Source organism: Alosa sapidissima, chromosome 23, assembly GCF_018492685.1.
Source record: "Alosa sapidissima isolate fAloSap1 chromosome 23, fAloSap1.pri, whole genome shotgun sequence".
Lineage (NCBI taxonomy): Eukaryota > Metazoa > Chordata > Actinopteri > Clupeiformes > Clupeidae > Alosa > Alosa sapidissima.
This window is the reverse complement of record NC_055979.1, coordinates 18,188,645-18,215,532: the sequence shown is the minus strand read 5'-3', so window position 1 is coordinate 18,215,532 and position 26,888 is coordinate 18,188,645. Positions and strand designations below refer to the sequence as shown.

At 45.2% G+C, this 26,888-nt stretch overlaps 2 protein-coding genes across 2 annotated transcripts in view; one reads left to right on the top strand and one right to left on the bottom strand.

Annotated features, from left to right (window-relative positions):
* The window catches only part of grip1 (glutamate receptor interacting protein 1), a 211,007-nt gene extending 202,865 nt beyond the window's left edge, over positions 1-8,142 (top strand). The window contains 3 exon segments of the mRNA XM_042080983.1: positions 1,139-1,372; positions 2,152-2,298; positions 4,288-8,142. Coding sequence (XP_041936917.1) covers positions 1,139-1,372; positions 2,152-2,298; positions 4,288-4,560 — 654 coding nt within the window. The 3' untranslated portion in view covers positions 4,561-8,142.
* A 3,344-nt stretch (positions 8,143-11,486) lies between these two features.
* On the bottom strand, positions 11,487-26,659 carry helb (helicase (DNA) B). The gene is made up of 14 exons (XM_042080661.1): positions 26,272-26,659; positions 24,941-25,303; positions 24,280-24,497; positions 19,089-20,180; positions 18,402-18,612; positions 17,378-17,519; positions 16,574-16,707; positions 16,218-16,302; positions 16,004-16,063; positions 15,123-15,426; positions 14,198-14,347; positions 13,358-13,948; positions 12,518-13,097; positions 11,487-12,116 (listed from the first exon to the last, which is right to left on the bottom strand). Exons 1-13 carry the CDS (start codon positions 26,480-26,482, stop codon positions 12,558-12,560), a joined length of 4,101 nt encoding a protein of 1,366 aa, XP_041936595.1. The 5' UTR covers positions 26,483-26,659; the 3' UTR covers positions 11,487-12,116; positions 12,518-12,557.
* Between the last annotated feature and the right edge of the window lie 229 nt (positions 26,660-26,888).

The window sequence follows — 26,888 nt, the reverse complement described above, 5'->3', positions numbered from 1 at the left end:
CGCTTGCACTAGAAAACCAATACACTGTATATTACTTGTGTGCAAATACGCGAGTGTGTGTACATGGTAAGTAGACAAAATAAAAATGTGTCCTTCAATTAAAGAGTTTTTATAACCTCTAGACCATTTCCTACATCAGGTTGTTTTGGTTGGGTTTGGATGTGGCCTTGGTCCACAGGTGCCCCCATTCAGGCCCAGATGGTAACGGCCCAGCCCGTGTTTCTGCCTCACCAGTGCACCGAGGCAGTCGATTTCACCCATTACTTCTACCGCCTGCTTCAGCAGTCGAGCTAATACACAAACACAGATGGGTAACACAAAATCCTCTAGAGGACTTGGACTCAAAAATAAAATATGTGACCCTGTTAATCACAGTACAGCTGAACATGTGCAAATTAGCATAGTCTACAAGCCAGCACCCCAGCAATATTTGTTAAATATTTTATTTCATATTTAGAAAATAGTGAGCACCAATTTGAATCTGCAATGTGCACTAAGTAAAGCTACCGTGTTGCTAAAAGCACACTCTGAGAACAGGCGGCCAGGCCAGCAGAATTTGCTCATTTTTGACTTGACATGTCGCAGAGCACAATGAAGCAGAACGTGCTTGAGTGATTTTTAACATCTAGGGGAACAAGAAGGAGGTTGACTTCAAATGAGATTGTCATCTATGACTTTTAGAAGTTTCATGGAAATGGTGTGATTTTAAAGGAATTCATGTAATTCAGAACCTCCACGTCTGTGCGCTGACCCACCAGTGCTTGTGTGTAGCATGGCGTCGCGTGCCCATTAAATTAGCCAGATGTTTATGCCCAGTAATTAAATTAGCATTAGTTCCTGCAGGACATTATTGCCACTTTGCATGTCGCCTTGCATGTCACACAAAGTGGAGCCCAATGTGTTGATATACAAAATACACACAATATCCACGTAATCTATACACATAATCCATCAAAATACTGTATTAAGTATTACTTACAGTAAGATATGGTGCCTAAAATATATGTTTCTCTAGATGGGCTTTTCTTCTCTAAACCTGAACTAGTGACCCTGTGTGAAAGCCCCTGCTTGGTGTCTGCCCCCAGCTCATAGCTGACCCGTGTCTGCCCTGTTCTGCTCTCCCTTGCGCCCCCTGCAGGCCACCATCATGTCAGGCAGCAGCCTGAGCCTGAACCACGACCCGGCACCGACTCGCAGCCACCTGGGGCGGCAGGCCAGCTTCCAGGAGCGCGGCTCCAACCGGCAACAGTACTCACAGGCCAACCGCAGTAACACACTGCCCAGTGACAGCGGCCGCAAGGCCTACAACATGAGGAAGATGAAGCAGGAGATCAAGGACATCCTGTCCCCTACACCAGTAGAGCTGCACAAGGTGACAACATATTCTCACATTCATTCATTCATTCATTCATTCATTCATTTATTCATTCATTTATTTATTTAGCATATGCATTTATTAAAAATGTTTAGTGTAGCCAACATCAACCATCTCTGCTGTAGCGTACACATGTTTCCATCAAAGCATATTGAAGCCCATGTGTCCTATGGAGGGCAACCAGGGATGGCATTGGGGAATGATGATGAAGGGGATTAGCTGATACTAGCTGATACTATACTATTATTTTTGGAACAGCAACACTAACTGATAGCATTGACATACTAATTGCTTTTTTTATTCTAGTTGAATGTCCTTGAATAAAATATGTTGATATAAAAATCAATAGCTGATATTGATTGTTAATTTTGACAATTGAAAAAATATAATGTCCGCAACACTGCGTTTGACTCCCATATATTTAATGCACAACAGGCAATGATCGTGCTGGGTCTTCTTCAGGCAAAGAAGAAGAAGCAAAGAAGCCTGAAGAAGACCCAGCAGGGTCGTTGCCTGTTGTGCATTAAATATATGGCTTTAGAGTCAAAAGCAGTGTTGCGGACATTATATTTTTTCAATTGAGTAAGTTTTCTTTTGTCCTACACCTGCCAGAAGGTGGGATGTGCACACAATAACTGTTTGCTGAACGTTGTTCATTTTGACAGCCACTAGCTAAGAGTAGGGAAATCAGCAACCCTATCCAGTTTTCTAAACAAACAACTAGAGCATCTGTTTTTTTATATCATAACCGTGCTGACCCATACACCTGCCCCCAGGTGAGCCTGTTTAAGGAGTCAGACCTGGAGGACTTTGGGTTCAGTGTGTCCGATGGCCTCCTTGAAAAGGGAGTCTACGTCAACAACATTCGTCCTGGAGGCCCAGCTGAGCTCGGGGGACTGAAGCCTTTCGACAGGCTGCTGCAGGTAAGGTCCTCACAACACTCCCAGTCCTCACAAACCTTCACCAACACACACACACTCACCACAATACACACTTCTCCCATTACCACACAAAAGTCTCCCCTAAGATTGGGCTTACCCCCCATTACCATGGCAACATAATTACTCTCTGCCTCTTCGCCAGCCAGATGCCGACTTCGCTTCTGTCAGATTAGTCCCCATCACCTCACGTTAATGAGCACTGGAGCTGTTGTTTTTTCATTGTGAGGATTAGGGTGTTAATGCCCTTTGGCTGCCACACAGCCGAGTGACCATGGTAATCACCGGCCCTTTCTTATGGACAGCACGGGATGAGCACAGTGGCCATGCGGTAACAAAAGACGTCACCTGAGTGTGTGTGTGCGCGCACGTCCTTTTCTTTGTGCAATTTCTCTCACGTTGGCAAAATGGTATAACCATTAAGTAAGGGATAATGACCGACGAGGTGACCTGTTCCATGGAAATAATGGCGAGGTGGAGGCTTTCCACCGAGACATTATTTCCATCGAACAGGTCACCTTGAAGGCTGTTTCCCTGCATATCTCCTGTTTGTATTTATCTCCCTTATATTTAGAATATAATTTTATCTATGACTTTCTTTAAATGCAGGATTCATGCACATGAACTACAGAAAATAACCTATTATCATAATATCTTTTCCGCTGTCCATGACTTGTCAATCAACCGTTAATTAGGCTACTTTACTACTGTTGTTATGGTTACCATTTATAAGCGCATTGATATGGAACGGTGATGTTTTTTGTTTTTTTTGGAATTGCTTCAAAGGTAGCCTGTTATACAAAGTTAATGGCCACCCCATCAGCCAATCAGAGAAGACAATCCCATTGTTAAGGGAGATAAAGAGGAAATAGCGAGCCTCCCTGCTAGGCGGATGATGGATCGGGAAGAAATGAAGGAAGGCGTCATCAGCGTGCTTACTAGGTCATCAGCGTGCTTACTATGTCATCAGCGTGCTTATTATGCCATCAGCGTGCTTACTATGTCATCAGCGTCATCAGCGTGTCCTTTATCAGAGACAAGAGTCTATGCACTCCCAGAGTAGCCAATATTGTATTAACCGCACATTGAAAAACACCCCAATGGAGATACGATAATCAGTTACTGTGCGCTGTGTCCGTCTGTGTTTTCCACACAGTTCAGACTGCTTTGCCCTTTTCAGTTTGCACAGCAGAAATGGTTTTCAGTGAGTTTACCTGTGTGTTTGCCACCATAGGATATTGATTTTTTTTGTAGTTTTTTGGGACTGTAGCATCTCTGTTTGATTGAGACTCTAGGAAAGCCTCTGAATAAACCATGTGTATAATCTGCAGTGGCAAAAACATTATTAGAAACGTTTGGATTGTTGTGGGGGTTACCATCTAAATGCGTACTCTGCCAGCATTAGTTGATGTGTGCTCAGTCAACACCTTTGTTGCAGAAGGCAAACAGAAATGATTTGAACAAGGCAGTCGTTTTGCCAATGTAATTATAGCAGGGCTTATTGTTTGTGGCTGAATGGGGCCAGATAGCACTCAACACAATGCACATAATTGATCAGTGAGTGATGGGCCTTTTGGCAGACGCAATAGCACATCATAAGCCAGGCTGTCTATATCATTGTGCCTTTGATGTCATTTTTACAGAGTAAGATTCGTTTTTACACAAGTTAATGTTACAGTCCGCGATTCAAGTGAAAAGTGATTTACACCCGTGCCTTCCATGCCACTGGGCCTTGGGGGATGATTGGCTGGAATGGTGTATGGCTTTGTGCAAACTACCCATTTACAAAGCCAGGACATTTGAGTACACACATATTATGGGCAGGTAAATGGATCTGACGAGCAACTCACTGAATTGCATTGACAAAAAGTGGATTGAGTTAGTATCACACACTTTATGTGTTCAAGTCGTAAAGAAGCACTTTTAAATTTAACAAATTGTGAAGAAACGTTTTTTTCTTTGTTTTCCCTCCAGATAAATCATGTGCGGACCCGAGATTTCGACTGCTGCCTCGTTGTCCCACTGATCGCCGAGTCTGGCAACAAGCTGGACCTGGTCATCAGCCGGAACCCGGTCACCACCCAGCCCACCTCTGACCTGGGTCAGCTGCCCGTGGAGGAGCCGGAGAACTGGACGGAGCCAGGCATGGCGCCGGCAGGGGACGGTCCTCAGCTGGACCCTGGTGTGGGGCTGCAGACTGCTGGACTGGTGGGGGGCGAAGACAGAGACCCTAACAAGACCTTATAGCAGAGCAGGGCGGAGGACGAGCGTCCAGCGCTCCTCATGGTGCTAAAATGTCCGGCGCTCTGTCCCCCCAGCACCCCCCCCCCCCCCCCCCCCCATCTTAACCACCAACCCTGAGCCCCTGAACACCAGGAGACCTGAAATGGTGGGGGTCTGTGGGCAGGGGTCAGTGAGAGGACAGTTTGTCTAAGCACATGTAACACTCCTCCCCCTCTCTGTGAACCTACACACACACACACGTACACACATACACACACATACACACACGCACACACACACACATATACATACGCATGTGTCACAGGTCAGGCCCTTTCTCCTAGCACACACCCAGCATGGATGTGTTTCTGTCCTGTGACGCCAACTACTGTACAACAACTATGACGATGATGATGACACTGGAGGAAGACCGCACCGACCTCTTTGGAGTACTGAGTACTGAGACAGACATTCAAACGTAAACCAGAACTGCAACTGAAACAGTGCCATCCTTTGTTTTTATTGTGAAAGGACAAGACTTAAAAAAAATACACTGGTGAAAAAAAAATGATATAAGAGCAAGTGGATTCTCACAGACGTTTACATGTACTGTTGGACTGGCCACTCTGTATGTGTGTGAGGGTTTGTTTGAGTGTGTGTGAACGTGTATTTGTGTGTGTGTTTGTTTGTAGGACCACACTGTATAGGCCAGAAAACTATCCCCACTCTCGTTTTTTATAAAGAGCATCTCCTGTTCCCCCTAGCCTCCTCAGTCGCACCCCCCCCCCCCCCCCCCCCCCCCCTTGAGTTCTCAAACTCACAAGTTTTTATACTCTCCCGGTTTTGTCAGTGATGAAAACAAATTAAATGTAGTGTGGTAATGGAAGAAAACAACAAACAAAACCCCCTTTCTCTCTTCACTTCTGATGCCAAGGCCCGAGTGCCAACTCTGCTAATACATGGGGTATGAAGACTGGTATAGCATCAGCACAATAAAGAGGAAAAAATGGACACAAATGCCCCCGCTTCCTCCTTTCCGAGAGATAAAGAGGGAGAAACAGAAACAGAGGGAGATGGAAAGAGAAGTGGTCTGTGTAGCTCAGTGAGATTTGTCACGGAACAGAGGAACTTCAATCACTTACGGTTCCTCCTCAGCCACTATCCGTTCTAAAGAACCTCCTGAGATGGTAATCCTGGTCACCTAAATGTAGCCATAGGCTTAAGTGCATGGGGTTTGTGACCTTGTCCGGAAGCCTGACAAACTGAGAAGAAATCAGTAGTTGAGCAAAACTGAAGTATCGGCTTCTCTCTTTCTTGGGTTGGAGGGGAATGCCTCCACAGGACTGACCCCAACAAATTTAGTTCTCCACAAACTCTTAGAGGTGAAGTCCTCAGGTCATCTCAGAGGGCACAAATGCAGGCACACACAGTATCGAACCAGTGCTAACAAAATTAATTTTGCCCCTAATTAGGATGTTGAGTGACTGTTTTCTTCTTTCTGCTAGAAGAGGTGGCACTTCTGCACCTTATCCTAAATTTGGACAAAGAACTATTTTTTATGAACAGAGGCAGGTTTTTATGTGACAAATCTACTCGTGTGCAATCTGTGAGTGACTTTAGCGAAAGTGATGGATGATGTTGTGGGCAGGTGTTTGTAAACCTGCGAAAACAAATAAGAGAAGTAGTGTGGTCTGTTGGTCTTGCAGGAGTTTCCCCTCTGCTCCTCAACTGCTGCTATAGAAATAAGTGGTTTGAAGCCAGAGGAGCTAATGTGGCAAATGCTAGCATCATACCATAAGTACTGCTAAAGCTGGTACAAAGAGATGATCGGTGTTGTGTGATCGTGTAGGTTATGGGCTGAGTGTCAACGTACAGGAGCCAAAGGAAAACCTGGTCTCATTTTATATGAAGTGTTCCTATAACACCATGATAATTAATAAAGCAATGCCATTTTATATGAAGTGTTCCTATAACACCATGATAATTAATAAAGCAATGCCATTTTATATGAAGTGTTCCTATAACACCATGATAATTAATAAAGCAATGTCTGATACCATGTGCTTCCACTGTCAGTACATGTGATTACTCATTGCCAACATAACCTTAACCCAAAGGACAGTTAGCAATTAGCAATTAACATTAAACAGTGCATTGCAACTGTAGTTCTTAATGAATTTGAGGTTTAGTACACTGTATCTTGGGACACTTAACATAAAAGACGGCCCAAAATAAAGACCTCTCTCCCCCCTCCCCCCGCAGAAGCACAACTAGCGCTGGCCCAGTCCCTCCAGCTTTTTTACACAATGTTGCAGACAGGTAGAAGAAACACTAACCCTGAGAAAACTGTAGCTTTCAGAGAGAGAGAGAGATACAGAGATTGCAAAGGCCCATGGGTAATATGGGTGATGAATTTGTTGAGGGAGGGGGAGTACATTGAGATATATTTTCTACTGTGTGAGTCTCTACCCTGTTTGTTTTTTTTACTGATGTGAAATCTGAATCAACTTTGGACGTAACAAACCAAGCTGTGAACCGAATGCCACCATCACTCCAAATGACCAATTAATTACAAAATTAAAAAAAAAAACCACAAGCATGAGGTTAAAACAACATAACTGAAGTAGCTTAAAAACACCATTTTCTATTTTATACCTCTGTCTTTCCCCCTTTTTTGAGTAAATATGAACTAATATGCTAATCGATGTGGTACTGGTATGGTTTTTTTGTATGTATACATTGTTTCTTTTCTGAGGTTGCAGGCCCAAAGGCGGTACAACTTTGTTTGTAAAAGGGAAAAAAATGAAATGATGCAATGGCACTTGTGTGTGTTTGATCTCACACAAGGCTGACATGATTAGGACGTCTCCACGCGGCAACTCTTAGCCCGCCAGCAGCAAAAACAAGACATCAGTCCTGAAAACCATGTGTTTTTTTCTCTCTTTCAGGAAGCAGCTTTGCTTCATGTAGGAAAAAAAACACATAAACATGTTTGGTTCAGAAAAAAAAATTTGAAAAAAGAGAAGAAAAAAAAACAAAGCCGACTGCTCCTAGCAACCACTCCTCTTCCTCTTCCTCTTCCTTCTCTCCCAGCACCCTACCCTGACCCAGCGCTACCCAACCCAGACCTGTGTGCGTAAACCTTGTGGCTGTTGAAGAGTGACGTCGCCCTTGTTGTCAGTGGTCTCACCTCACCCCCTCCTTGTCTACTCACTATTTGAAATGGCACGCAGACTTGACCTAGGAGACAAAGCCCTCTCCACATTTGGGAACTGTCTGTTATTTTTTGTTTTGTTGTTTTCCAGGAAGCCATGTTGAGTGTCAGTGGTCCTTGTTCTAATCCAGAAGTTCCCTCCTGATACGGGTCCATGCTCTAAGTTCCTTTCACCTCCTGCACTGTGCACAGATAACATCCTGGTTTAGTCCCACAGAGATCAATTACAAACACCTCAGTGTAGGTACAGTTTACTTTCCCATTCTAGTTTTCCGTCTGACCTCGTAATCGTAACCAGCGGTGCAGGCGTGGCATCAGGATCACTTGGATTTGGTTTCCTATTCTTTATTTGTTTGCTTCTTTTGCAACCATTTGCACCTTGAGTTTTATTTTGAGAGAAATAAATAAATAATAATAATAATAATAATAAATTTGACTGAAACCACACTGCTGGCTCCTAAAGCCCTTTCACTTCTCGGATGGTGACGCTCAACTGGAGTTAAGCACTGCCAATTAAAATAGTGGGTAACCATTTTTCAGTGTATGATACTCTCATGGATCAAGTTCACAGTCATGTCCCTGAAATACTGTATTTTTATTTCTAATGGACAGGTATTATGAGCTGTAAAGTATTTTTGTACAAATTTAATACTTTGGTAGCATGATATTTATCGTCGATGTATAACTTTGGGAATTCCTACAGCTGTCAACCTTTGTATGGCCGAGAAAAAAAGAAACAATAAAAAGATATACAGAGTGGACAAATGAGACCGTGTTGAGCCTCTTTTTGTGTTTTTTTGTTGGTTGGACATTTCATTCCAGTTATTGGTGCTGCTAGTGTTATGCAAGTTTTATGTAATTCCTCTTGAGCACAAAAGCAGTCTCTAGTCATAGCCACTTACAAATCAGTCCTTGGCTGAATCTTTTTTGTTCCATTTTTTGCAGTTACTGCTTTTATTACCTAGACCTCCAGGAGTCAAATCCCCATTTAACATAACATAACTGAAAGAAAAAAAACAGCTAGAAACCAGCTTATTCCAGCTCTTGCTGGTCTTTGCTGTTGTAGCCACCAGCTGGATATGCTGGCGTGACCATCTGAGGAAGCTGGGTGTGACCAGCCTGTCGTGTGGGATAGCCTACAGCTGGTGCAAGATCATGCTGGTGGTGCTGGTGACTAGCCTGTCAAGCTTGACATTGTTGGTGTAAGATGGTCATGCTGGTTTGCTAGAATGAAAGATGGTCATGCTGGTGACTAGCCTGTCAAGCTTGACATTGTTGGTGTAAGATGGTCATGCTGGTTTGCTAGAATGACCAACATAAGCTGGCATGGCCAGTTAAACCAGCAGTGTAGACCAGCAACACCAGCTAAAATGACCATCTTGAGGTGGTATGACGAGCAAAACCAGCTGAATTACCATCCAGCAAGAGCTGGAAGAAAATCAGCAAAGATCAGCTAAAACCAGCAAACAACATAAGCTGGTTTCTACCTATTTATTTTCAGCAGGGTAGATATAAAAAGATGCTTTCCACGATTTAACAAGATATCTCCATAGTATAAGAAATATCTTAAGCTATTTCACCATTTGACGACATAAACTTATGTTGTAACAACCAACTTGTTATAAAACTATTTAACATAATTAGCAATTGTTATAGTGACATTTTTTACTCCATAGCATTTAACATTTGTATACATAGCATGAAACAAATCTTGTTCAAACATGCAAAACATCTTATCTGTGACATGATACTGATCTGTTTTTCTTTTTGCAGCATGGCAGGAATATGCCACTGTATATAGGCCAGCCATTTTAAGATCAATCTTCTTAATTGAACGGTATCACAATGGCTGAGGCCCAGGAACTCCACAGCATAAATTCAGCCCTGGTGCCGTAGGTAACAGAGTGGTGGCACAGACAGGAAGTTATTCCTCATTGTTGTGTCAAAGTGAAGTCAACAAATTGTGCAAAAATGTAGCCATTTTGAAACTCAACAGTCAAACAAATACACTGTTGAATCTCAAACTTTATGTATCCACGCCAGTATGCTGCTTTGTTTTTGCCTTTGTCATGAGAGGTCAATTTGTTCTTGTATCACATCTCATATTATTCAGCCTTGAAACCAAGAGTTTTCCTCAGAGCATGCACAACACTTAATGCCACGTTAAAATTAAAAGCATTTTTTATTTTAATATAAAGAACTGGTTCTGGATGAGCAATCACTGATTCTCCATTTAATGGGACCCGTTAATAAGGTTGACCTACATTCATTCTTTTTTATTTTACAAAATAGCTTTTTCGGTCCTGAACATGAAAGTATGCAGCCTTGGTATTTTTTTCTTTCATATCACCAGCAACTGTGACGCACATTGAAACACTGACTACAGACAACTGTGCTTATTGAGAGCAATAATATCCGTAATCAGTCTAAACGTAGGGAGTCCAAAAAAGTTACGATTGCACAACTTGTAATCCTCATCTGACTCAAATCCAGTCAAAGCCTTTTGGGTTGAAGCTTGACCAACAGAAGTACTGTAGAAGCATCAATCCACTATGCCCCTTTCCCCCTGCACAGACACACACTTAGAGAGAGAGGCCTAGCTAATATCAACTAATTAACTCTTCCTGATGAGAGATAAAAGTAATTGAAGGATAAGATTGGGGCAATTAAACGTTAAATCTCCAAATTTGATTAAGAGATAGCTTAAACCTAAATGCCTTTTCATTAACCCTAATCATTTCAGTGGTTTTGGTTTATACATCACTGCTGTTGTACTCAATTACCCTCTGTGACCAAGACAGAGTAATCAGGAGGTTTACCATATTCAACCTTCTAACATATGCACTGTGTAGACCTCAAGTGGTTAGAAATGGAAAATAATAATTTTATAAACTGTTTAAATGTCTTCCGTTTGCTGTAAATGACTGCCTGAAGTAGAGTATGTAGTTAATGACCACCATGCCAAGGCAAGCAGATATTTGCATCCCTGTTTTCAGTCACTGACTTAATTTCCTGATTACACCATATGGTGGCACAGATTAATTTTAGTGTGTATCATGATGCTATCATTTTTAGATCCTTCTTCATAAAGAAAGTCATTAGCCATTCTATTCCCATTAAGTACCATTCTACAGAATAAGAGCTCCACCCACAGGCTGAGGGTGGTACTGTTCCATCCCATTGATTGCAGTTGCTCACCAGTAGAAGGTGTAGCAATGATGAGTGTTGAAAGGAAGATCCATAGGGGGAAAGGCAACACTCACAACATACCCAATGACCAACTTCAATGTTCTAGTTCTACTATGAGGCCAGAACTTTCTTCATAGGGTAAAATTGAACCACACAATGCTGTATACAGGCTTGAAATTACATTTACATTACTATTCACCTCAACCTTAGTAACTCCAGTTGCCTGTGAAACATACTTTTTTGAGGCATGCTGGTCTTCTGTTATTCTACTGCTGTAGATGCAGCTCTGTATCTCAAAACAGGCCAGCCGTGGCCTACCGGTTAGCGCTTCGGACTTGTAACCTACTGGCCGGTTCGAACCCCGACCAGTAGGCACGGCTGAAGTGCCCTTGAGCAAAGCACCTAACCCCTCACTGCTCCCCGAGCGCCGCTGTTGTTGCAGGCATTTCACTGCGCCGAGATTAGTGTGTGCTCACTGTGTGCTGAGTGTGTTTCACTAATTCACGGATTGGGATAAATGCAGAGACCAAATTTCCCTCATGGGATCAAAAGAGTATATATACACTTATACTTATACTATATCTTATTTTATTGCTGTAGCTCTGTAGCTTAATTGTTAATAGCTTACATGTTATGCTATTGCTGTAAGTCACTTTGGATAAATGCCTCTGCCAAATGAATAACTGTACATGTAAAAATGCTAAATGTCAACTTGTAAAAGAGAATATTCCAAACCTTTACTCAGAATAAATTCACAGTGGAAACAAACTAGTTAATTAATACAAAAAAAAGAAAGAAAAAAAAAGTGTATCCTTAAAATACAGGATGAAAATCTGTGAGGCCATCTCTACTTAACTATCAATTACATGTATTAATTGTAGAATCTGGAACCTCAGAAACGAAAATGTGTACTGCTTTTGTTTTTTACAAAATTCTTTGGAGAACCACTAATTCATGATTAACTTATGATGAACATCTGAGAATCACCCTTCATGAGTGACACCGAGTGGCATTGCTAATGCTGGACATCCTTTAGTGTTACTCAGATGAGAGGAAGACACTTTGGACAGTCACCACACAGATCCAGTCATGGTCAGGGAAATGTCTGGTATCAATGGCTGGGGGAGTGCCGAGATGACAACATCTGACCAAAAGACTGGACACTTGGAGATGATGCCTGAACAGATGACAAAAAGAGTATTAAAATGGAGTTCAGAGAGAGAGAGGGCGGACAGCTCTTCATTACAATCAAATGCAGGAGTATCAATGTCACTAGCTAATAAGTATTCATGCTGCGGTTACATTCAACAGCCATTTGTAGAAATTATTTCAACTCATATTTGGTAACATGAACTCAGCTTATGAACTCAAATGAGCTTCCACAGGGTAGAAATTATTCCTGAAAAACTGAAATAATGACTGACAGAAGTGAATCGACTTGCTTTTCAACAAACCTTTTAGAACCATGCTAACTGAAGCTTACACTGTGTCCCTTAACACTAGCAGATATTCTCGATAGATATGATAGATGACAGGTAAGCAGACTAAATCCAGAGGGGATAGTTACAGCTCGCTCACCTGTCATTCTACAGGTCTCTGTGCAGTGGACAGGACCTCTTCATTTTAAGCCGAACGCTTTCTGTAAAAAATCTGTCTCTTGGGAGAGCTCAACTTCCGCAGGACTCCCATGAGGCACTGCTGATGTGTCATCATCACCGCTCATAGGTGGCCAGCTATATTCCTGTGTGAAAGCGAGATCTTCCTGTAGGCAAGTCTCACTTGCGGTTAATGTGTCCTCACACGGTCCAGTGGATAATTCTGGGTATTTTACCATGGCAAGAGGCACCTGGGAGTTGGATGTCTCCTGGCCCGACACAGAGCCTGGGGCTCTCCTGAAAGGGGAAGCCTCCCGAGGGTGGCCACTGCTGGACCTGTCTCCTGCATCTCCAACCCCCTCCATCCTCCTTGAGTCCACAGCAGCAAACCTCTCTAACAGCCCTACTCTGGCCCTGAATTTAATGACTGGACTGAGTGTGATCTTGTTCTCTCCGGCCTCTCTAGGGAAGAGGTGTTTCACCACAGGGGCAGCAGGGTTGGGGGAGCTTAGCGTGAGCAGTCCGAGACTCGAGGCAACAGTAGGGCTGTCTGCAGACGCCGCCTAAAGGATGGGAGAGAAAGGGGAAATAAACACAACTGAGAACACAACCAACGCTGCCAACAGTAGTTACGTACATTGTAGCACCTGACCGTGGTATCCAATCCATTTTCTAAAAAATAGTCTACTTTAGCAATACACCTTGGCTGTCAGGACTGATGTTTTGACACAGCTTTTTCTTTCCTAGAAATATACTCCATGGATGCCTCTATTACACCCCTCTCCTCAGACATGTGAGAGCTGCAAACAGGACAGTCACTCACCCTGGGCTGTTTAGGAGGAGTGTTCCAGCCCTGATAGCCACTGGCTCGTTTGATGCCGAGCGGACTTTGTGGTGGATCACTGAGCACCTTCCAAGGGTTCTCCTCCTTGGCAACAGCCGACATGGCAGGAGGTGCACACGGCACGTTGGCGTGGTTTTCGGCACACTCCATAGGTGAGCACCAGTTATACGCCTGACTGAAATTGAGATCATCCTGCAGACAGGCATCCTCCTCCTGGAGGTCTTTACACGTTGAGGAGGGTCCTGGGGTCTGGTTTGGCGTTTGGGAGGCCTGAGGAGGCCCAAAGCCTGGGGCTTGCCTAGAGGGGGTGCCCGTGCAGGGCTGCGTGAAGCTGGACTGATTCAACGGATCCTCCTGCCCTGACTGCTGTTCGGCCACCAGCTCTCTGACCAGCTGGGCGAGTCTGGTGTTGCGCTTTCTCACATGTCCTCTGATGGCCTTCTCGAAGTCGGCGTCCTTGGAGACGACATAAACGCGCTTCTGGCCCCGCGTGACTGCCGTGTAAACATGCCTCCAGTCCTGAGCCACTCCACTGCCAACCACGTACACAATGGTCTCCGCCTCGGAACCCTGACCCCACACACACACACACACACACACACACACACACACACACACACACACACAAAATGGAAACACCACATATAATCATAATAACGCAACATGAAGCAAGATACAACGCACAAAAGAGGTGGAGGAGACATTTGCTATAATTAACATGCACCATCTGATTGAAATTCTATTTCATTACACACCTAGATATTTTGGTGTGTGTGAGTACTGTATGTGTGTGTATCTGTGTGTTAGCGCGAGTGGTACCTGGAAGGTGTGTATGGTCCGTGCCCAGGCATGCTGTATCCTGCACAGTCTTTGCAGCTCCCTGAAGAGAACACACAGCACCCTCCCCTGCCCATCATCCAGCGTCAAGTACCGCCTCCTCGGCCGGCCACCCTCCTCCACCGTCACATCCTGTAATGAGGCATTGTGGGATATCAGAAAGAGAGGATTCATCTCCACGCCCAGAATGTTTATTGCTCACAATACACACACACACACACACAAACACACACATATATATATATATATATATATATATATATATATATTTGCAAGGCTTTTTCATGTCTCCAACAGACAATCAGGTTTTTAGCAACAAATGAATGACGAAGAAAGTCCCAGTGTGGACTTTGGTTTAAGGGTATCTTTGTCCAGCACTACGTTGCACACGGCATCTACTTTTTCTGATGTACAAAACAAATCAGTTGATGTGCTTCATTCCCATGATTGAATTAAGATATGCAGATAGGACATTAGTATCTTCAAAATGACATCAGACATTGCACATAAGATGATCTATACTGTGTGGGTTTGTGATTTATGAATAATACACGGTCACAATACACTCCTTATTAAGTGGGTAATCGGAGCTAGCCGTACGAAGATACATGAACCTGTGGGTGTTTGTGTTGTAATAGTTAATGGTGGCACTTAAATGTGCCACTTCTTGTAGTAATAAGTCTATAACAAAATGGTGATATCACATGGAATTATTTTTCAGAAATGGTGGGATTTTAAATGTAGTGTTGAAATGCATAATTACAACCTTACAAGTGACTTGTTTTGAGGTGTGTTGTTGCCATGACTACAATGATGCACTCATTTGTAAACTTGTTAACCCCATTTGAAGATGGAAATGAGTGGCAAATGGTCAGACAGATCCTTGTGAGTAACCACTGCTGCCAACCTCTGTGATGTAGAAGATCTCTCCGTTGCACAGGCGTTCCTTCACTGGTTCCTTCTCTTCCACCTCCTTCCTCTTCCTCCTTCCGGTCTGCTGAGTCCGCTTGTCGCTGGTGCCTTCCAGAGGGTCAGAGGGGAGAGGGCAGCCGCCCGGCTGAGTTGGCGCGGCGAGAGCCAGCTGCTGCTCCGTGGTCGGTGGCGGCAACGCTGGGGGCTGCCCACGCTCATGGCTCCAGTCAGTGATATAGTTGTTCCTCGTGCAGCAGATTTTGTCCCCAATACGGAAGTCCATCCTGTTCTTGTGGTTTCTGACAGAAACAACACCCAGGGTTTGCAGAAGACAGCAATGCAGAAAAGGAACACCAGTATACTAAACGAAGGCACCATTAAAGGAAAATTCCGGTATTTAGCACTTTGAGTCCCTTTTCTGGTTTGTTTTGGATGAACTAGAGTGGTGGACACCGAAATTTTGACGATTGGTCCTGTCTCGACTTTTCTGACTCGTTTTGAATTGCCTTTGACTACTCAGAGTGGCTGCCAACAGGCATGCTCAAACATGTCCTAAAACAACCCTTCACGTTTGTTTTTAAAACTGTGCAACTCACAGAGTGCGAAATACCAGAATTTTCCTTTAAAAACTACCAGGGTGAAGCAGTGACAACATGACAGGAGTGGCAAATTGTCCTAAATGTCTTTATTATTCACTTCACCACCTCTTCTATGACCATGAACACGGCTTTCAAATAAAATAGCATGATATCAATGTAAAGACGAGATTAACATCTGGAATTCAGTATTTACATATCACTCTGCAGTCAACAGTGTAGTAATGCTATTTTCTAAATAAATGTTAAATAAAATGAGAAGTATTACTGAATGTCTTACTTGGTTGCATGCCTCCCATAATGCTGGCAACAAAGCTCATTGATCAGAGCACAGTCGGCCCTGCAAATGCATATCAGGTCAGTCACTACCGCAACAACATAACCTCTTTTCAACCACAATCCTTTAACATATTTTCCCACAGAAGAACTCTCAATCAAGTCCACATATTTTAAGTGTTGGGGTGTGTTTTTCTATGTACTTTTGAAACCTTTACCTCCTGAAAGCGATGAACTGGGAGATTTTATGGTCTTGAAGTCCAGCAGCTCGTCGAAGCAAAAGTGAAATTGCATCGTGTAGAGCTGAGCAAGAACGAAGAAAATACAAGATAAGGCCCATCTCAACACAACACCACAACTCCCAGTGAGAGCCTGTGTGTTTGCCACCAGCCCTGAGCCACAACCTGGCAATCTGGAAACATAATCCCCAATCTTTCATGATCCCGTATACACTAAGATCATCCACACACTGAGTTTTTCAGATATGGTTTCTAAGATGGCAAACCCCACCCAGAGGCCTGTGGAAGACTAAGCCTCTTCTCTCTGCTGAAAGCAACAGATTGTGTTAACTCACCAAGGTCGTCCTGAGACACCCGCACGTAGATGAACCTCCTGTCATCGCCAGGCACTTCAGGGGAACAATTCATATCCACTACGGCATCAAAGTTCAGAGGGTAGTACGTTCGCTTCTGACCCATGTCTGCAATACTACAGAAGACAGAGCAGAGTCCATGTTTTTATATTCCCAAGCAAAAGACAAGCTTGGCTCATTAGTGATGAGTGGAATTTTGAGAATTAGTGGAAGTTAGTTAAGTATAAGTATAAGTATATATACTCTTTTGATCTCGTGAGGGAAATTTGGTCTCTGCATTTATCCCAATCCGTGAATTAGTGAAACACACTGCACACAGTGAACACACAGTGAGGTGAAGCACACACTAATCCTGGTGCAGTGAGCTGCCTGCAACAACAGTGGCACTCGGGGAGCAGTGAGGGGTTAGGTGCCTTGCTCAAGGGCACTTCAGCCGTGGCCTACCAGTCGGGGTTCGAACCGGCAACCCTCCGGTTCCAAGTCTGAAGCGCTAACCAGTAGGCCACGGCTGACCACAAATTGAGAAAATTGAGTTAAATGTGTTTTCTTAAACAACCATCCTTACACCAGTGCTCTGTGTTGTCCAGATGTCCTGTGAAGTTAGGATGCAACGCTAGCTGAGTTGACTGCTAACTTCACAGGATATCTGGACACAGAGCACAGGCGTGAAAATGGTTGTTTCTGCACATACTGATGCCATTTCTAGGTTTTTGATGTTTTCAGCTAAAAACTGCATATAGCACCTCTAACCAGGGAGGACCAGGGAGGAGACCTGAGGCTGCTTACTGTCCAGCGTTTTCCACTATCAGCTTCGACTCGGCCCGGTGGTTGGTTCTCATCTCAATGGACCAGTGGACTCTGTGCAGGCTGTGGAACAGGTCATACAGTGCGTTTCCAGGCTCAATGCTGGGCAGCTGACGCACATCACCTGCACACACACACACACACACACACACACACACACACACACACACACACACACACACACACACACACACACACACACACACACACACACACACACACACACACACACACACACACAGTGAGACCAACAGTATTCCATGCAATATGCAAATATGCTGGGTGTTTCTTTGAGACCACTGTAAATGGTCAAGTACTGAAAAACCAAGGGCGGCTCAGAAAGAGCTCGGCATTCTGGGAAGCTGCAGGCATTTGTCAAATGGGGTTGTTGATTTGTTGACAGTTGTTTGCTCACAGATTGAATTCCAGTCTGGTTTTCGTATGCTGCCAGCTGAGTCGAGCGGTTTGGCACGCCTCCTCCAAAGGGGTTGAAAAATAGTTTCCATCTGTTCCTACGACACCCATTTCCCACACTCAGAACCCCACTGTCCCACTGTACGACATTCACTTAAAGGAGAATTCCGGCGATTTTTCACATAGATCTGTGTTTCTCAAGGTCACCGAGTACTGTCAGCAAAAAAATAAACGATTGCTTCTACCTAGCTCGACTTGCTGCAGCCAACAGCCAGAGCTGCAGTAATACACACTGGGGGCATGAATATGGGGGCTCATGAACATTCCCCCAAAAACAAACAACAAACAACAAACAATTCAGCATTCAGCATTTAGAAAACAAAAAGAGAATTTCCGCAATCTATAATTTAAGAATAATAATCTAATAAAGAATAATTGGACTACATCATTATTAAAAATATGGAATTATGGATTATCCTTATGAGATTATCATTCATTAATAAATTATTAGATGTTGGACATGTAAGGAAAGATAAAAGGGGGGTTCCCAATGTTTTCCTCAAGGTCAAAGATCAAAGGTTAGAGGGCTCACCGAGCAGGACGAACTTCTGCAGCTGGGCCTCACTTGTGAGGATGGCCAGCAGTGAGTGGAGGATCTGCACCGACACCAGACTACCCTCGTCCACCACCAGCGCCCGTACCCGCCGGAACTTCCACCGCGACACCTCCCCCTCCCCCTTCTCCTGGCCCTGGTTCTTAGCCCTGTCCTTCACCCTCGTCCAGTTCATATAGCTGAACAGCACCTGGAGAGAGAGAGAGAGAGAGAGAGAGAGAGAGAGAGAGAGAGAGAGAGAGAGAGAGAGAGAGAGAGAGCGCAAGGTGAGAGAGGGGGGGGCAAGAGAGGTACAGGAAGGTGTCAGAGAGAGAGAGAGAGAGAGAGAGAGAGCAAGGTGAGAGAGAGAGAGAGAGAAAGAAAGAGAGAGAGAGAGAGTGCAAGGTGAGGGAGAGGGGGGGGGGGGGCGAGAGGGGTACAGCAAGGTGAGAGAGAGGGGGGGGGGGGGGCGAGATGGGGGGGGGGGGGGGCGAGAGAGGTACAGCAAGATGTCAGAGAGAGAGAGAGAGAGAGAGAGAGAGAGAGAGAGAGAGAGAGAGAGAGAGAGAGAGAGAGAGAGAGAGAGGGGTACAGCAAGATGTCAGAGACACAGCAGAACCAGAATGCCATATCACACATTTAAAAGTCATAAAGCGCCTGATTGATTGAGTCACCCCTCTCCCTCACCTGGTGCATGGTGTACGCAGTGAAGCCCGTCCTCTTGGTCAGCAGTCCAGCTGCTCTGCCCGTGGGTGCGGTCAGCAGCACCTGCAGCTTCTCCTCCTCCTCCTCCTCTTTCTTCTTCTTCTTTTCCTCCTCCTGTTTGCTCTCCTCACCCACCTGGGTGGCGGCCTCGTCCTCGGGCAGTGAGGGGCCAGAGTCTTTTTGGAAGTCCTCGCAGGCCTTGAGGACCTCCTCCATGTCGCGGTCGCGCTGCTGCATGGCGGCTTTGAACACCAGGCTGACCACCGTGGTCTTGCCGCAGCCACCCTTCCCGCTGATCACAGTCACCGGGTTGGAGCAGATCATCTGGGCAGCCCGCACCTGGTCCGGGTCCAGTTCGATTTCCACGGGCGGGTCGCGGTTCGGTTCCTCAGGACTGGGAGGAACCTCCTGCCTTGGGATGGAGAGTTTAAGGTCAAAGTTCAAGTCGTCCCATGACGAGCCTCCATTTGAGTGGATGGCTTGTGTAGTGGACCTCTCCCCATGGCCACACATCAGGTCATCGCTTGGTCTGTCCCCGGCGACCCCTGTTGCATCTTGGGATGTTTCCGATATCGCCTCCACATCGTGCGCCGGGGCACCTGCCCCGTTGGTCTGCTCGTCAGGTGTGTTTCGACCTGCCTCGGCCCGTGCCCTCTGCCTCTCCTCCTGGGCCTCCCTCAGCACCCGCCGGACGTCCAAGTCGATGCGCCAGGGCTTCGGCGCCCCCTCGTCCGCGCCGCCCGTCAACCGCGCCAGCCGCTCGCTGATGCCCGTCTCGTAGGTGTGCAGGTTCCGCAGCGCTACCCTCTGGCGCTCCAGCACGACCACGCCCTGCTCCTTCATGAAGCGCACGGCCGCCCACACGGACAGCTCGGACAGCTCGGAGCAGAGGAGCTCCTCCAGGCCGCGCAGTTCCACGTAGGTGCTCCCGGACAGCTGGCACTGGTGCTTGAGCTGAGCGTACACCTGCAGCGCGTGCCGCTGCAGCTCCGGAATGCCCCGGAACAGGCCGCACGCCGCGAAGGCCTCCAGACGAGCCTCGCAGCGGATCAAGTGGAGCTCCGTGTAGAGAATCTACACAAACACAAAGAGACGAGAGAGAGGGCAGGCAGAGAGAGAGAGAGAGGGGGAGAGAGAGAGAGGGAGAGAAAGGAGGGGAGAGAGGGGGTGAGAGAGAGAGAGAGGGAGAGAAAGGAGGGGAGAGAGAGAGGGGGAGAGAGAGAGAGGGAGAGAAAGGAGGGGAGAGAGGGAGAGAAAGGAGGGGAGAGAGAGAGGGGGGGAGAGAGAGAGAGGGAGAGAAAGGAGGGGAGAGAGGGAGAGAAAGGAGGGGAGAGAGGGGGTGAGAGAGAGAGGGGGGAGAGAGAGAGGGAGAGAGAGAGAGAGAGAGAGAGAAAGGAGGGGAGAGAGGGGTGAGAGAGAGGGAGAGAAAGGAGGGGAGAGAGGGGGTGAGAGAGAGGGAGAGAAAGGAGGGGAGAGAGGGGGGTGAGAGAGAGAGGGGGGGGGGGAGAGAGAGGGAGAGAGAAGGGAGGGGAGAGAGAGGGGGAGGGAGGGAGTGAGAGTGAGAGAAGCAGAATGAAGTCAAGCTGTTTAATACATAGGGACTATTTTTACACACTCTACTGCTACTGGTGGTTATACCACAAGAACAACAACAAGGAAGTTCCATTGATGTTAAAGGTAGTATCAGCGATAGCGGGGTTACGTCACTTCTGCTTATGATCAAACAAAACAGAGAGCTAGCTCGCTACTCCCTCCCCCTCCCTCCTGTGCAATTGAAACTCTCCTAAACGCGCATCTCGTCGGTTATTGGTTGGAACACATTATTTTGCCATTGAGTGGTTGCCAACACTTGCTGGTAGCAATTGTTTTTGTGTACAGATCCCGGAGACTAGGCTGCCTACAGAGACGTGCTTTTTTTGATGGCCTGCTTATGGGGCAGGCAGCTAGCAGATCGTTAGGAAATATTAGATGAATGTGATCATTTATGTTTGGGCATTTTTTGGGCCTGAAATCGCTGATACAACCTTTAAAGTTATGGTAGATAGAGCAGCCCCTTTCAGATGAAACACTAGGGGGAGCTGTTCTCACACACTGGTGCCACACCGCCACCAAATTATTGCCGCCACAGCTTCAGATTTAGGGCAGATCCACAATATTATCTCAGCTGACTTGTATGTTATCCTTTCGAAGTGTCCTCCACTGGCTGGTATTCACATTGTACTTTAACAATAAACAGCAATACTAATCAGAGGTTATTAAGACCTGTTCACTTGTATTCCACAAAGATATTGTTTGTATGTCACTTTATGTCAACAATATGGCAAAAAACTAGCAAACTTGAAGGAAAAGTGTAGCACAGGTCAAGATTAGCCGAGATTAGGTCAAGAACACTATAGACGGATATACATGACAAACTTTTGAAACCTGGGGCCTACACACAGACAGGATGTGCATAGATCAGGTGGGTTGTGGGGTGGGGTATTTCCTGAGATAAATCACATGGTTGACCTGATACACATCCTTAAACTGGTCCTGGTTCTGGTTCTGTGGGGGTTGAAGCAACTGCAAAAGAAAGGCCTCAGCCTATGAAACTCTTCCATTTGTCTCAGCCTATGAAACTCTTCCATTCGTCATACATTGGAAAGATTATTTCTATTCTCATATTTGAAAACATGAGTAATACTTGATAAAAAAAAAAACTCTGAGATTGCGGCCCAACGGTGGGACCTCTGAAATCCCCAGGGAACATTTGGGTCCGTCACCACTCACTGTGGGCTGTGGTTTTAACTCCCACCCCCATCCTAACCCACACGCAACTTGGCACACACTTCCTCTGTTCTCTGTTGAGTTAAACAGGAAGTAGACATGTTCGTGCCAGTGACATCTGCTCAACACTAACTCAAGAGTCACCATCCATGTAGGAGTTTTTGAATGACGTATGATCAGTGAGAAAGAAGTGCTCATCTCCTGACAGTCAAGCAAGCAATCCAATATCATAGCTCAACCAGAGATTTTCAAAAAAAATAAAATAATAATAACTAAATAAATATCAATAAATGTTATTACAACTATAATTAAAATTATAGGTAAAAATGTAAACTGCAACATTAACTTAGTAAATATACAGCAAAAGTCCTTGTCTTAAAATACAATTTATACATTATTTCACATATTTTGAAAAAATATTCTGAAAAGCATGTCTTCATGTGGATATTACGTAAATACATAAAATCACTGAGGAAATTCCATATTTGTCCGCACACCCTTTAAATACCCAGTGGTGCCAGGTGCACACACCATTACACCACATTTACATCAAATTTCTCAGATCCTCTTTTTTAAGGACTTCCCTTGAAAAAGCAGAAACAAGGCACTAGTCTGTTATAGAGTGATGCAAAAAATGAATCCCACCATCATGGAAATGCAGGTAAATACACTGCAATTTACTACGCGTTTTAGTCAGAGTTATGATGACATTACAAGGGAATCTGAATCTCACATCTGAATATGTTTATGTGTGTCTCGTTTTGTAACAGTAGCTTTGGTACTACTTCAAGTGTGATAAATCACCAACTACTTGCACAAAGGAACAGATGGGGCAGCCGTGGCCTACTGGTTAGTGCTCGGACTTGTAACCGGAGGGTTGCCGGTTTGAACCCCAACTAGTAGGCACAGCTGAAGTGCCCTTGAGCAAGACACCTAACCCCTCACTGCTCCCCGAGCGCCGCTGTTGTTGCAGGCAGCTCACTGCGCCGGGATTGTGTTCTTCACCTCACTGTGTGTTTCACTAATTCACGAATTGGGATAAATGCAGAGACCAAATTTCCCTCACGGGATCAAAAGAGTATATATACTTATACGTATACTTGTGCATGTGTGTGTGAGGCATTACTGCATTCACTGTTTCTGGCTTATTTTCTTTAATAATGCCTGCTAGAACTGAGCTGTGCGAGCAAGTCAAATCCAAGAGAGATGTTGTTCTTGCTAATGTCCTTTCTAATCTCATGTCTGAGTGTTCTTTAATGTGCATGTGTAATTTTCCACTGCAGTAAATATTTTAATCTATATTAGGCATGCACACAGGTAAGGTGTGAAATAGGTGAGCTGTAGCAAAGGTGACATCTGCGTCCCAACCTCAAACTGGCGCAGTGCCCACGGTGACCTAAGTGAGAGGTGACCCAAGTGAGAGTCTGGCAGTGCCCACGGTAACCCAAGTGAGAGTCTGGCCTGAGGTCTTTTCCCAAAACTGCTCCCCATCTCTCTCCCTCACTCATCTCCTGTCAACTCCTCACTATCATCTGCATAAAGGCTAAAAATGGGGCGGGCTCTAAACGATGACAGATAGAGGAGAACGGTTGGCAGCGCTTTGTGCACAACCATTGGCTGCCTTGATGGGGTTAGCTAGTCAGTGTTTCCCACAGAACTGAATTCCATTTGCGGTGGTTGGTTTGCAGAATTAACTTGAATACAACAGTTTTTTTTAACAAATTAGCACAGCGTGGTTATGATGCTAACCAGATTTAAGCACAATTTAGTACATCCTGGAAAATCATTGTGTGGTGGTCAATGTGGATATTGTGATGGGCCACCACAAATAAGTCAATGTATGGGAAACAGTGCTAGTATTAAACAGCATGGACAACGACTTGTTAGCCAGTGTGGGGGAGCAGGGTAGTAACGGCTAATTTAGCTCATTTCATCAGGTCCATCTACGGCCCCAACACAAGCGTTGATGACATTGCTGACTACAGTGTTGAGGACAGCCTCAACCCTATGACTCATCTCTAATCTCTACAGTGTTGAAGACAGCCTGAAACCTATGAATCATCTCTAATCTCTACAGTGTTGAAGACAGCCACAAACATATGAATCATCTCTAATCTCTACAGTGTTGAAGACAGCCTCAAACCTATGAATCATCTCTAATCTCTGCAGCGTGCACTGAAGACAGCCTCAACCCTATGAATCATCTCTAATCTCTACAGTGTTGAAGACAGCCTCAAACCTATGAATCATCTCTAATCTCTACAGTGTTGAAGACAGCCTCAAACCTATGAATCATCTCTAATTTCTGCAGCGTGCACTGAAGACAGCCTCAACCCAATGAATCATCTCTAATCTCTGTGGCTGAATTGTGCTCTATTTCTGCTTAGTGAGCGAGTGAAGTACTCACATAGCTGAAGCCCAGCTTCCACACTTGTGTCTTGATGATCACTTCCAGACGGTCCAGCAGGTCCTCTGCCTGCCCCGCCTCAGCACTGTCCTGCAGGGCGTCATGGTCCTTCTTCTTGCCCATCCCCAGGAGCTCCTTGAACTGGCGGGGCAGCAGAGTGGGCAGGTGCATCATGGCCTGCGGGTACCGGGTGGCCACGCGCACACACACACCTGCAACTACAGAGTGCAAATGGGAGAGTTTTCAAGGATCTAATAGGCATTACCGCTTGTTTTTTTTTTTTTTGTGTGTGTGTGTGAAGCACGGAGGAACCACTTGCCTAGTTATTAAATTAGCTCGAGTCAGACTTTAGGCTATCTCTGAGAAACTCTACAATGCCCACATGGCTGGAATGAGGAGGGATCAAATGGAACACGGACCTACATCTTTAAATAGCAAATAGCCATATGCAATACAAACAATTGCGAAGCAACCACAGGACTTTGACAGCACTACTGGTCAAGTTCCTGTATTTCACACAAGACACCAACTGTGAAATAAGCCTATATTTGCCTAAACGGTCATGTGTCTACAGTGAAGTCTAAATCATGTGAGAGCTAAACAGCTGGACTCAAACACAGTTAGCAGCCTCATCCACAAGCCCCTGGACTATGTCCCTTACCTGATTTGGATACCAGTTTCTTCATGTGGTCTGCAGCTGTCTTGCATTGCTCCACATCCTCAAACTCCTCCAGGAGTTCAGGCAGGGTATGGAGCCCAACCTCTGTGTCCTCTGGCAGCCAATTCATGAACTGCGTTCTGTGCTCTAGGGACACACCGCATGCTTTCAGAAACAGGGACGCGACGAAGCGGCTGGCTTCACCCTTCAGGTCACTGCGAAGGGCATACGAAGGGAAGCCCTGGACGACCGCCCGGCCGTTCCTCAGATGCCCCACGCGACAGGTGATCTGCCACCAGGGGTTTGTGAGCGGGAATCGGCCCTCGAGCCGCAGAGTCTGAGTGGAGCCCAAGATCTGGAAGTCAACTAGAGGGTCATCAGAGCACAGGTCTTGTCAGGAAACCGCATACAATAGTTAGACCAGTTAGTACGTAAAAGTAACAGCGAGATAATTTTGCTTAACATGTTCGTCTCAGCTTAATTTTGTCTTAAATACACAGATGTGGAATACGTTTTGAATTCTTTCACACAAACATACGGGTATTTGTGGGCGTTTAAGGGCGTTTTTGGGAGGTAACCAGGTACACCATACTTTTGGAGGTGCAAGCAAATGCTGCATTGCCATTGAGATCACAAAGTAAGGAGCTGGCTCAAGGGTTATACAAGTTTTTTCTCGTGTTGTAAAATGAAGGCACAGTTTCAAAATGTGCCAAATGTCAAATGTGTGTCAAATGTTGAGTTACTCCAGTTTAGATTTTTTGACGTTAATCACTGCTATGATGTATTGCTATTGTTTATCCAAAGTAAAATGGCTGTTTTGAAGTTAACTGATGGTTAAACCAAAAATCCGATTGTTTGCGCCTCCAAATGGGCGGTGACATACGTCTGTGACGCGAGTTTGTGTGAAAGAATCCAGTTTTAATTCCTCCTCTCTGAGGCACAGCTAACTTAAGCAAACTGTTGGAAGGTTTTTTTTTTTTTTTGTTTTTTTTTACAAAATCATGCTGTGCAAGTCGAAACAAAACCCTGTCACATACCCTACGGGTTTGACATGACGCAGATAACAACCGCATATTAGGAAATAAAGGAACTCAAATAAAAGTGAGTCCACAGATCGCTGGCCTATTATTCCATCTCCGCTAAACTACTATCAAGCTCTTTGAGGTTTATTAAAACGCAAGGTACAGTAGGCTAGCTAGCCTATTGCATGATGATACTGTTTCGAGCAATCATTCGATCTGACAAGCATCACAAGAACAGCATAGACAACAGCTCATGAACATAATGTTACATGCATTTCAACTGCATTTCAACTTTCCTGGGTTGTACTTTACCCTCTAGTCGTGGTGACACTGATGACTGAAACATGCGCCCTCCAGCAGACAAACTTTCCATTTCAACCATGTCCAGAAACTCTGGGTCGTCCTCCTCCTCGTCATCTTCAGAGTCCGAGCCCTCATCTTGGTTTCTTTGCGCCTCTTCCCTCGGTGGTAAGATATAGCCAACTAAAACTCTGCCACGCGGCGACGAGGTTACAGCTGACATCGTAGGCTATGGGGGGAAACCATAGAGGGGAAAACGCCCCCCACTCTGACAGCAGTCAATGTTAGTATGTAGCAGTTTAAATTCTTCCCACCGCCTTTTCAAAAATAACAGTCGAGTTGACAGTAGTGTAGGAAGTTCCGGTTCATGAAACGAGTGTCTATGGTTAAAAGTCTTCCAAAAACAAACGTCTCTCACGCAACATCAAACATTGTAGTCTACTTTTTTGGTGTTGCAATAAATTGGAAATAAATAACCATGTAGCCTAATACTGAGGGCATAAAATATACCCAATGTAGGCTACATCTAATCTCGTGGTATTATTTCTCCCTGTATGAAAGGGGCCGTGAAAGGGGGTTGAGCACAGCGGAAGGTGTTCGAATAGCAAAAGAAAGCACTCAGCCAGAAA

Coding starts and splice junctions, on each gene's coding strand:
- helb (XM_042080661.1), bottom strand. CDS start 26,482: ATGTCAGCTGTAACCTCGTCGCCGCGTGGCAGAGTTTTAGTTGGCTAT. Junction 16,708..17,377: donor ATAGTGGAAAACGCTGGACA/GTAAGCAGCCTC, acceptor TGTCTTCTGTAG/TATTGCAGACATGGGTCAGA. Junction 16,303..16,573: donor GGTGTCTCAGGACGACCTTG/GTGAGTTAACAC, acceptor GTTCTTGCTCAG/CTCTACACGATGCAATTTCA.